This window comes from Anopheles gambiae, chromosome 3 (assembly GCF_943734735.2).
Source record: "Anopheles gambiae chromosome 3, idAnoGambNW_F1_1, whole genome shotgun sequence".
Taxonomy (NCBI): Eukaryota; Metazoa; Arthropoda; class Insecta; order Diptera; family Culicidae; genus Anopheles; species Anopheles gambiae.
The window spans coordinates 64,299,965-64,309,942 of NC_064602.1; the positions used below are offsets into that span (position 1 = coordinate 64,299,965).

At 42.5% G+C, this 9,978-nt stretch overlaps 2 protein-coding genes across 4 annotated transcripts; both read left to right on the plus strand.

Annotated features, from left to right (window-relative positions):
• Window positions 1-366: 366 nt before the first annotated feature.
• Window positions 367-3,275, plus strand: LOC4577782 (probable tyrosyl-DNA phosphodiesterase). 2 transcript variants are annotated; one of them, XM_061659605.1, is made up of 4 exons: window positions 367-1,904; window positions 1,969-2,542; window positions 2,613-2,783; window positions 2,845-3,275. In XM_061659605.1, exons 1-3 carry the CDS (start codon window positions 1,189-1,191, stop codon window positions 2,757-2,759), a joined length of 1,437 nt encoding a protein of 478 aa, XP_061515589.1. In that variant the 5' UTR covers window positions 367-1,188; the 3' UTR covers window positions 2,760-2,783; window positions 2,845-3,275. The 2 variants fall into 2 exon arrangements, with proteins under 2 accessions (XP_061515589.1, XP_061515588.1); XM_061659604.1 differs by having other exon boundaries at window positions 2,613-3,275.
• A 1,811-nt stretch (window positions 3,276-5,086) lies between these two features.
• Window positions 5,087-7,747, plus strand: LOC133393676 (neuronal acetylcholine receptor subunit alpha-2-like). 2 transcript variants are annotated; one of them, XM_061659601.1, is made up of 7 exons: window positions 5,087-5,413; window positions 5,515-5,712; window positions 5,781-6,589; window positions 6,662-6,830; window positions 6,956-7,096; window positions 7,169-7,335; window positions 7,412-7,747. In XM_061659601.1, exons 1-7 carry the CDS (start codon window positions 5,314-5,316, stop codon window positions 7,526-7,528), a joined length of 1,701 nt encoding a protein of 566 aa, XP_061515585.1. In that variant the 5' UTR covers window positions 5,087-5,313; the 3' UTR covers window positions 7,529-7,747. The 2 variants fall into 2 exon arrangements, with proteins under 2 accessions (XP_061515585.1, XP_061515584.1); XM_061659600.1 differs by having other exon boundaries at window positions 5,143-5,413; window positions 7,169-7,747.
• The last annotated feature ends 2,231 nt before the right edge of the window (window positions 7,748-9,978 follow it).

Consider the following 9,978-nt stretch of genomic DNA (forward strand, 5'->3'; position numbering starts at 1 on the left):
TTCATTGTTTAATTCAGAGTTTTCTCAGCTGTGTATCTAATCAGTTTCATCGCAATGATTGTGGTAGCAATTTGACCCAGAGTATGAGCAATCGGAATGGTCGGTGAGTGTGATTTAGTTACATTTTTGTAACCAACACTTATTGATAAAGATAGGACTCTGTTGGGTTTTTGAAACTATTTCTAGTGTGTAGTATGAATTAACACAAAGTTTTGTTTCTAATTGTAGTTGCTAACTTGCTGATCTCTATTTCCTTCCTCTCTGATGGACGATCGCGACTGTTGCTAAACTCGCTTGGGCTAATCGTGCTACTAAACACATTTTTAAGCCTTTCCGTCATTGTGATAGAGCTACGCGAGAGGCGCACGACGGACGGGGACATACCGGGTTCATAAATAGACCTACTAGCTGATTGGCTTTAGATATAACATGTTCTGTTTGTCAAAGTTGAATATGAAGAATAGAATAATATGAAGAGCAGTGATCCGAGGTTGCTTCCTTGGGGCACTACTGAAGTTACCCTTAGCTAACGAGAGGTATGTGAGCCAATCCTTACAGAGTAAGTGCGATCACCAAGATAGGATCGCAACCTATGGCATGGTCGAGCTGGGGAGCCCCAATATATCCTTTTTTTAGTAGGATTGAGTGCGGGATCCAATCAAATGCCGCTGTGATGTCTGTGTAGATTGCATCAACTTGTATCCCAGAATCTAACGCGGTGTGGCAGATGCTTACGAATTCCATGAGGTTAGATGTTGTGGATCTTTTGGGTGTGAAACCGTGTTGAGCTGGACTTATATAATTCGAAACACTGGCTAGGAGCGGTTCATAAACGAGCAACTCGAAGACTTTAGTGCAGGCGCAGAGTTGACACTCGAGTTTGTTTATCACCGCGTGATAAGATAATTTATTGTAAACGATCAAAACAGGATGCATACATTTGATAACGCCATTATCAGATTAATCCTATCGGTATTTTAACATCATCACATACACACTCGTGTTAATCATTATCTTCGAATACCTACATTAGCCTTATCAAGGGCAAGTTCTTTCACGTAGCTGCTGTCACTTGCATCTGCATCTAGCCGGCCAGTTCTGCTATTATACTTATTCGTGGCTGGTGGGCAACTTCAGTTTAGGTTTAACAGTGCATTTTTAAATATCCGTGTTATACCAATTTGAACCATGCAGGCACCTCAGGATACAACTACTCCGGATGTCCTACCGACCTGCCCAACGGAAGATGAAAGTGTTAATAGTGAGATCGTTGAGAACCCTCCCCCATTGTTCGTAGCCCCGCGGGGACGTATGGCCGATAAGCTTGCTGCTTCTGCCCCGTACAACTTTTTCTTATCTGCCGTCACGGATTCGCAGCCTACACACACGGATCCACTATCGGTTACCTTTCAGGAGCTGCTGGATCCTAGCCTGGGAGAGCTGGAATGCTCTTTGCAGCTTACTTATATGATAGATATAAACTGGTTGCTGGAGCAGTACTCAGATGCAGGCTACGAGCAACACCCACTGCTTATACTGTATGGCGATGAGTCTGAGCTGGAAACGATATCGGACAAACAGCCTAACGTTACTGCTATCAAAATTAAAACTAAGACGGGGTTCGGATTGCACCATACAAAGATGGGTCTGTACGGATATTGTGACGGATCGATGCGTGTTGTTGTTTCGACGGCCAACCTTTACGAGAACGATTGGTACAATCGCACACAGGGGCTTTGGATCAGCCCCCGTTTGCCAGCAGTGCCGGAAGGTTCCGATCCAACGTACGGGGAAAGTAGGACTGATTTCCGTTCCAGCCTCCTTGAGTATCTCGGTGCGTACAAGCTAGCGAAGCTGGAATCGTGGATGGCCCGTATAGCAGAAACTGATTTTTCCGGCATAAAGTAAGCTGGAAATATGTCATTTCAATTGAATGTGGTGTTCTGAAGGGGAAATTTATTTTTGCAGAGTATTTCTCGTCTGTTCGCATCCCTGCGGTGATTATTACATACCCGATGGTCCGTTGTGGGGTCATCCGCGTTTGGGCGCTCTGCTCTCTCAATATGCAACCACAATAGATGCCACGTTCCCGCTAGTGGCCCAAAGCTCGGGCATCGGTGAGTTCGGTAAATCACCGCAATTATGGATCCAACGGCAAATTATGCCCAGCTTTGGGAAGGACAATGAGCAAAAAACTATACGCCGTTTGCCGGGTTTTCGTTTAATTTATCCATCGTTGGCAAACGTACTGCAAAGCCATGATGACATATGCGGTGGAAGTTGTCTACCATACTCGGAGGAAGTGCATAAACAACAGAAATGGCTGGAAAACTATATGTATCAGTGGATAAGTCGAACGCGGCATCGGAACAAAGCGATGCCGCATATCAAAACCTACTGCCGCTGGACACCGGAAGGTCTTCAGTGGTTTCTGCTCACTTCGGCAAACTTTTCCAAATCAGCCTGGGGTATAACTCGCTACGATAAGTTACTGTACATAAACAACTACGAAGCGGGCGTACTGTTCCTGCCTAAGATTATGGTAAGAGATATCCAAAGATCAACATTGAGGGATCAAATTTGAACAGCATTTGCCTTATTTGCCGTTTAAGCTGAACGAAGACTTTCTTCCAATGGAACCGAATGGCAAACATCCCCAGTTTCCGATGCCTTATGATGTGCCAATCATGCCGTACGCTCCGAAGGATACTCCATTTTTTATAAATTACCTAAGGTCGGAAGAATCAGAATCAGAATAATGTCACCTTTATTATCTGTTGTTGGTAAACCGGTTCTACTCACTGTCTACGCCAAATTATAAACGAAATTATTTTTTTTTTTTAGCTTGAGCGGAACAGTTTCATTATTGGTTCCAGTTCCAACAGAACAGTTCTTTGATCGGGACTAGTTCATGAATCAGATTAATATAGGAGATGATTGCAGAAGAGGTGGATGGTACCAACAGATAAAAAGTCTTGATAAAACATTTCCAAACTAAGAATAGGTTTGATACGAGTTCCATGTCTAGGATGGACTAGTTTTTCAACTGAGATAGTTAAATAATGATAGATCGTTAGATTTGATAGATTTGCAAACCAAGGTAGGATTGGAGCAGGATGCTCATGTCCGTGTCGGAACTATGGCCGTGGGCTGCACGGCCAAAATATTCAGAATCGGAGCTAGACCGAAAACAAGTATGATACAGGACCCGGATCTAAATCGAATGGTCTGGAATAATAAATAAATAAATAAATGCTAAATTAACTCATCTACAAGATCTTCGTTATTCTTAAACAACAATTCGATTTTTTAAGCGGTAAAACATTGTAAGCTGTTGAGAATTATGTTAATTTAATATCCTGGCTAGACTAGTGAGGATGGTTAGAAAGATAAAGGCGCCTTTATATATTGGCAGATGAAGGTGGATGGAAGACTCTTTAGCCCTCTTGCTTTCTACCAATGGTCTGTGCAAGAGGGACGAAATAGTATGTTATCTTTTCATATTTAAGCTAGAGAGGATCATCCGTGGTAGAGACTTCAGGAAAAAATCTTCTGCAAATGACTTAAGATCCTATCACATATCCCTCTTGGAAGACCTCATATTCCTCTGAGACATGGACAATGTCCAAATCTGCCATAACCCTCTTTGCCGCGTTTTAGTGGAGAATGTTGAGTGGTGAGAACTATGTATGGCCCAGTTTGCGTGGAAGGACAATGGAGGAGCCAATACAACGACGAGCTATAAAAGATGTTCGACGACCTCACAGCGCAGCGTATCAAGCCTAGAACCCATAGTAACTTATTACCTTAAAAGCACAGCGTAGGTAAAGATCAACGAAAACATCCAGCTACGTTCTTTGGCAACAATAGTTGAAACCTTTTTTCTTTTCACAAAACACTGAAAGTTGATTGGCATTGGCATGTAATGGTGTTTGGCACACTCCAATACAATGTGTAAATTGCACCTCATGTCAATAACTTTTAATTTGGTGAAAAAAACATCTTTTGAGCATAAATAAAATCATCTTCGACCATGGCAAGTCAGATTCGTTTGAACTGGCAGGATAGGACTATAGGACCCTTCTTACTTTAATCAAGTTATCATTTAAAGAGTTTAGTTATGTTCCCCTACCCAAGGTAAGGCTTCTAAACTACAACGTTTCCTGTAAGGGAGATGGGTTTCTATCACCGCCCGGGACGATCTAGTGACGAATCGTCCGCTTCGAAACAGTATACACCTCAATTGTGCCTTTTTCAACAAAACCATGATCCTCCTTAACGACGCAAAACTAAACCTACTACAGGCCTAATTTTAAGTGGCAAGATGGCATGGAGGCTTCCGCCATTAAGGCCAGAATAACGGATTGGTAGACGAAGGCGCGAGACCGTGTGCGGTTTTATATATTCCTGCAGCAGGCCAAGACCACAACGCCGGATAAGTATTCGTTGGTAGGCGGCTCTCTTGTGTATCTGAATTTAACCTGAGGGCCAAGCAGGCGGCAATGAGCCAAGGAATGCTAATAAACGAAGCAAATGCCAAATTGGTGCTACTAAAAAAATATGATCTACGATCTACTAAAAAAATATGCAATCTACGGTAACGTACGTATAGGTTATTGCATTCTTGAAATGGTCCAGGAACTTTGCCTGTTCCTGGCCAATAGCTTCTAAAATTAACCTCCAAAGTAATGCGGAAGTTGAGTTGGGCTGGTTGCCGATAATAGCGAACCATTCAATCTCAAAGAATCTTTCCCAGCTTCAGCGAATCGTAATTGATCGTACTTTTATACCAGCAGTACTCTTAAAGACTACCTATGTTCCTCTTCCTATGTTGATCGATCTTAAATTTGAATTCCCACACTCAAAGGCTTACTTTCTCTTCTACAGAAATTCGATTATCTAAAGTCATATGTTTTTACCGTCATATGCTATCCATAAGGACTGTCCAAGCTATCCATAAGGACAAGTGAAAATTGTCCAAGCGTCTTTTTGGTGAGATATAATGCAATCTTCACGAAAGCAACGAATGTCAAAAACATCCGCTGGTTTCTCCCCCTATATGTTTTAAGCTTATTTCTCTTTTCTTTCGACGTACCACTATGCGCCCAGAACGTTCTTATCACACATCATAAGCTACCAATGGGTGCAGCAATGTGGTTCAACGTCTTAACTCGGTTAGTTTATAAGAAGCCGCTGCCCTAGCAGCCCTGTGCGGAGCGAGCAATTTATTTTCTAAAGATTGCCATTGTATTTGGAGAAAAAACCGTTGCTTTTATCTTAGTTGTTCGTGCATTGGGATTCTTTTCGAGTTAAATGAGTCCGTTAAGTGTTACCGTGCAGGGTGTTGTCCTCCTGTTAGTGCTTGTTATTGAGTGCCACGCCGACACGACACGGTACAATGTTAGCTTTGATGGTAAGTGGCGACTGCGAATATCACCTCCCAGCATCGCTTCAAGCTTCAATATGCTAATAAGCTGCTTATCACCTACATCCCGGCCGACCACAACTGCATAGAATTGCACAGATGCAAGCAGCACAACGCTATCAATGGGTACAACTATCGGGCGTTCTTCAAGCTGCACGAGCTAGACCATCATAATCCAGCTAACGCTGATCTGATCGTCGATCTGCTGGTGTACGTGCTGGCTGCCCGCGACGGTCACATCCTGCTATCGGAACAGAACAAAACGGCACCGACTGCATTGGAAATAGGTAACCAGCATGATCACCAGCGATCTTCGGGTTTAATCATGTGGTGTTTCTTTACTTCCTTTATTTAGTGCTCGGCGGCGGTGGCAACACATTTTCACAGATACGCTTCGGACAGAAGGGTTCGCCGTTGCGCACGAAGGCGAGTGCTGGACTGCTGTCACCGATTGATCCACTTCCGGTGCGGGTACGTATCAACACCGAAGGACAGGTCAGGGTGTATGCAGGCAATCTTACCGGTGAACCGTTCATGGAAACGATGATGCCCAAGAAGAACGCCAGCGAGCTGAGATACGTCAGCTTTACCACGTGGGGCACGGCATTAGCGAAATGGTTCTACGATTGTCCACTGCCGGCGAATAGTACCAACGGTACGGCGTTGATCGACGGGAACGAGCTGGAGCAAGAGTTCGATGGTAAGCAGCGGTTGTTGGACCATCTGCTGGGTGTCCCACGGTGGATCGACCCACCGGTGAACTTTAGCGGGGTGCAGATATCCCAAATGTACATACAGGGGTTCGTTTACGATCAGACGACTAATCTGGTGGAGCTGTCGGGTGCGATGGGGCTGTCCTGGAAGGATCCCAGGTACCGCTGGAACGCATCCGACTTCGACAATACGACTGTCGTTGGTGACGTTTGCCACCTGATATGGACACCATCGTTTCAGTCGGCTAGTCTGTTCACCGGAACATTCTCGCTGTGTTACCTCTCGAACGAAGGTACGGTAATAGTGGAGATGGATGAGTTCTCGTGGGCGAATTTCTGTACGCTTTCGGACAGCTACCGGTGGCCGTACGATACCAACGCGTGCCATCTACAACTGCTGACGGCCAGTCACGAACGTCACGTACCTATGCATTTAGCCATTAGATCGGTGGTAAGTTCATTGTTTAATTCAGAGTTTTCTCAGCTGTGTATCTAATCAGTTTCATCGCAATGATTGTGGTAGCAATTTGACCCAGAGTATGAGCAATCGGAATGGTCGGTAAAGACTATCGGCAAACATGAGTACGAGCAAACCGTTACCCCATATGGACAGCAACCAATGCTCCAGCTACACATTGAAATGATGCGGAAAAGTGATATACATTCGGTTTCGATTTATCCGTCATATTTCGGTGAGTGTGATTTAGTTACATTTTTGTAACCAACACTTATTGATAAAGATAGGACTCTGTTGGGTTTTTGAAACTATTTCTAGTGTGTAGTATGAATTAACACAAAGTTTTGTTTCTAATTGTAGTTGCTAACTTGCTGATCTCTATTTCCTTCCTCTCTGATGGACGATCGCGACTGTTGCTAAACTCGCTTGGGCTAATCGTGCTACTAAACACATTTTTAAGCCTTTCCGTCATTGTGCCTCGTGCTGGAGTGCCGAAAATATGTACCATCCTAATCATCCGATAATTTGCAGAACGTATTTTTCACTAAATTCAATTTTTTCCCTATATTTTAGACCTCTTCTTCGAGTGGTCGCTCGTTTTCTACACAATCTCGTCGATATTTTTTGCGATAGAATTGTGGTTGAAACGAACACGCACCAACATACCACCCGGTTCCTGGATCGGACGAGTGATCAGCTTTCCGGCACTTCGATTTGCACTTGCGATGGACCAACGGAGTGTAAGTTCTACTCATCTGATCATCTCATTTGACCAGTGTGCCGGTATTATTTTCGTTCAATTTCGTTCCCTTGCAGAACTACAACACGCTGGAGCACAAAAATGTTCGATGGGACGAAGTTACGTGCATTCTGAACCGAATTATGATGCTCGTTGTGGTGATCGTGTTTGCTATCGGATTTAGTAAACCATGAAGCATGATGTAGGGACGGTCAATTGTATTCTCTCTTGCCATCGTACTCGCTATAAGGTTCAAAGAATGATATTCTAGACACTGATTTTCAAAGCATCAACTTCACATCATTGCCGCAGTTGCCATAAAACGTTCAGTGATCTACGATCGGCAATTGATGGATTAGAAGGAATGCGTAGCAAACAATTGTAGAATAAATAGAGCAAACTTTTATTTAAAACTTCATGTATTTGAATTGTTTCCTGTTATAGAAAAGTGAGCGCTCACAACAATATTTTCACGATTCTCATAACTCTTTGATTGTTTCATCTAAAAATCAATATCATAAATTGTAGTTACCGTAAGTAAGGATGGTTTGCTGTTGAAATGTTTAACAATGGATGATATAGATCACTTTACCATACATGAGTTTTGTTTATCCTATAAGTCGACTGCTAACTGTCTCCATTGTTGTGTTTCATATTTGTTTAATTCAAAAATACGACAAAACATTAAAGCATTGACATTATTACACTACTTTTTTAGCTATTGCTATTTTTCATATCAAAAACTTAATTATTTATCCCGATTTAAATGTAGCTTTTGTTTCCTAATTTATACGATTTCTGTAAAACGTTCAATATCGCAAAGCACCAATCTGCCTCCTTTACTGTTTTTGCGGTACTACTTATCAGACAGAATACCGAAAGCCCTGTTTGCGGAGTTTAATGATTCTTTAATTCTTGCAAATTGTACCGTTGTCTGTCGTGAATATGGGATACCCAATACCACAATCCAAATCACCAGACAATCAATAACTAATGCAAAAAAACAGCTTTATTGAATATAACAAACGTTTTTGTCGATCTTCATAGCAAGCTGCACATGATTATGACGTCAGCATGTCATCTAAAATGGCAAACCACCTCAAATCACGACATCATTTTATTTTCCATAGTTCCCTTGCATTATTGAGACCTGATCGAACCTTGCTCCCGGTATATTAACATCATGTTCAATTCAATGCCTGGATGAATGAGATGATGGGGGGAAAAATCCCGAATCATGTACGTCATGCGATGTGCTAGGCGCATCGTGACTTGGGAATGGAGGTTTTATAAAATCATCCTCCTGTAATCCCTGTTATTTTAAAAACAGGGCAGAAGGTTAAAATTGTATCTTTTTTGTTTAGTCAGAGCAATAGTTCCTGGTTGATGGTTTTTGTTCTTACCCTATCAGACATTGCAAATAGTTCTATTAAAAAGAGTAAAGAAACCTATTACCGTGCTTGCAATGTGATCAACACAATTTAGCTAGTAAAACATGTGTTTGACTACCGGCACGGGATCGCATGCGAGGAAACCTCAGTTCCGGCCACATCGAACGTCAAGCACATCGATCGTCGGTATAATGGACCGTTATTAAATGACGAGCATGTCTCATGCGGCTCGCACATCGTCCAGCACAGGACGCATCGGGATTACGGTAATAAAGTGAAACGAAATTGATAACAGCCCGCGACCATGCGACCATGATCACGCACTGTAGAAGGCAGTGAGGAAGGCTGTAAGACGCTATGCTGGTGAACCGGTTTTGAGCATCTTCGACTAGAGGACAATCTAGATGCTGTAAACGAAAGCGAGATGCATCTCGTGCGCTGTACGGTGGGTCCAGAGACGAATAACCCACTGCGGTGCGCCGTGTTCCGTAGGCAGGGAAAGTGTTAGCACGAAAACCTGTCCTGTACTATGGCGGCTGAAGTATCGGACCTTCACTGAAGGCCGTTTGGAGTGTATGCCTGGGTACATACATAAAAAAAACAATGTTTTGATTGAAGGTTTTTAAAAATGACCATGAGCGCATTTGCTTGCTATAACATGCACCTGCTGACATTTAAAGGAAGAATTTTAATACTTTTATGCACTACACTGCTTTTTTAAATGAAATGCATTCAATACGATACGACAATATGAGAATTGCATAATTGCATACTGCCTTTCGTTTTCCGCATACCAAAAACATAAAAAAATCCTCCCTGAATGCAGAAGCACCCTAGCACAGATCATGGGGACAGTATGCTGATGAAAGGTACTTTTCCATTTTTCCGCTTCGTTTGTCACAAACAGTTGGGTTGTGGTGCTTTTTTCAATTTGTTTGATATTACCGGTAGATGAGACCAGTTATTCGATCTCTAGGAACTGGAAAAAAACCCGTCACTGTGGAACTGTACATAGGAACACTCTCAGGTTCATTTTTAGGGACTGTGGAATATTTCTGCTACAGATTTGCAATGTGCTATGAAAGTATGTAGTTTTTAGCTGTAAAATTATTATTTGTGTATTATAATCATTAAAGCCGTAGGGGTTTTTTCACTTTCAATGAAAGTGTTTTGAAAATGATCATGAGCCACATTTTGAACCCGTCACGAATTCGAACACCTAATCAAATTATCATCTTCTTAATAATCGAATG

What these genes read in the sequence shown, in the direction of transcription:
- LOC133393676 (XM_061659600.1), top strand. Translation starts at nt 5,314, where the DNA reads ATGAGTCCGTTAAGTGTTACCGTGCAGGGTGTTGTCCTCCTGTTAGTG. An exon ending in ACCGACTGCATTGGAAATAG is followed by an intron (nt 5,713 to 5,780) that starts GTAACCAGCATG and finishes TCCTTTATTTAG; the next exon opens with TGCTCGGCGGCGGTGGCAAC. An exon ending in ATTTAGCCATTAGATCGGTG is followed by an intron (nt 6,590 to 6,661) that starts GTAAGTTCATTG and finishes TGATTGTGGTAG; the next exon opens with CAATTTGACCCAGAGTATGA.
- LOC4577782 (XM_061659604.1), top strand. Translation starts at nt 1,189, where the DNA reads ATGCAGGCACCTCAGGATACAACTACTCCGGATGTCCTACCGACCTGC. An exon ending in ACTGATTTTTCCGGCATAAA is followed by an intron (nt 1,905 to 1,968) that starts GTAAGCTGGAAA and finishes TTATTTTTGCAG; the next exon opens with AGTATTTCTCGTCTGTTCGC. An exon ending in TGTTCCTGCCTAAGATTATG is followed by an intron (nt 2,543 to 2,612) that starts GTAAGAGATATC and finishes TTGCCGTTTAAG; the next exon opens with CTGAACGAAGACTTTCTTCC.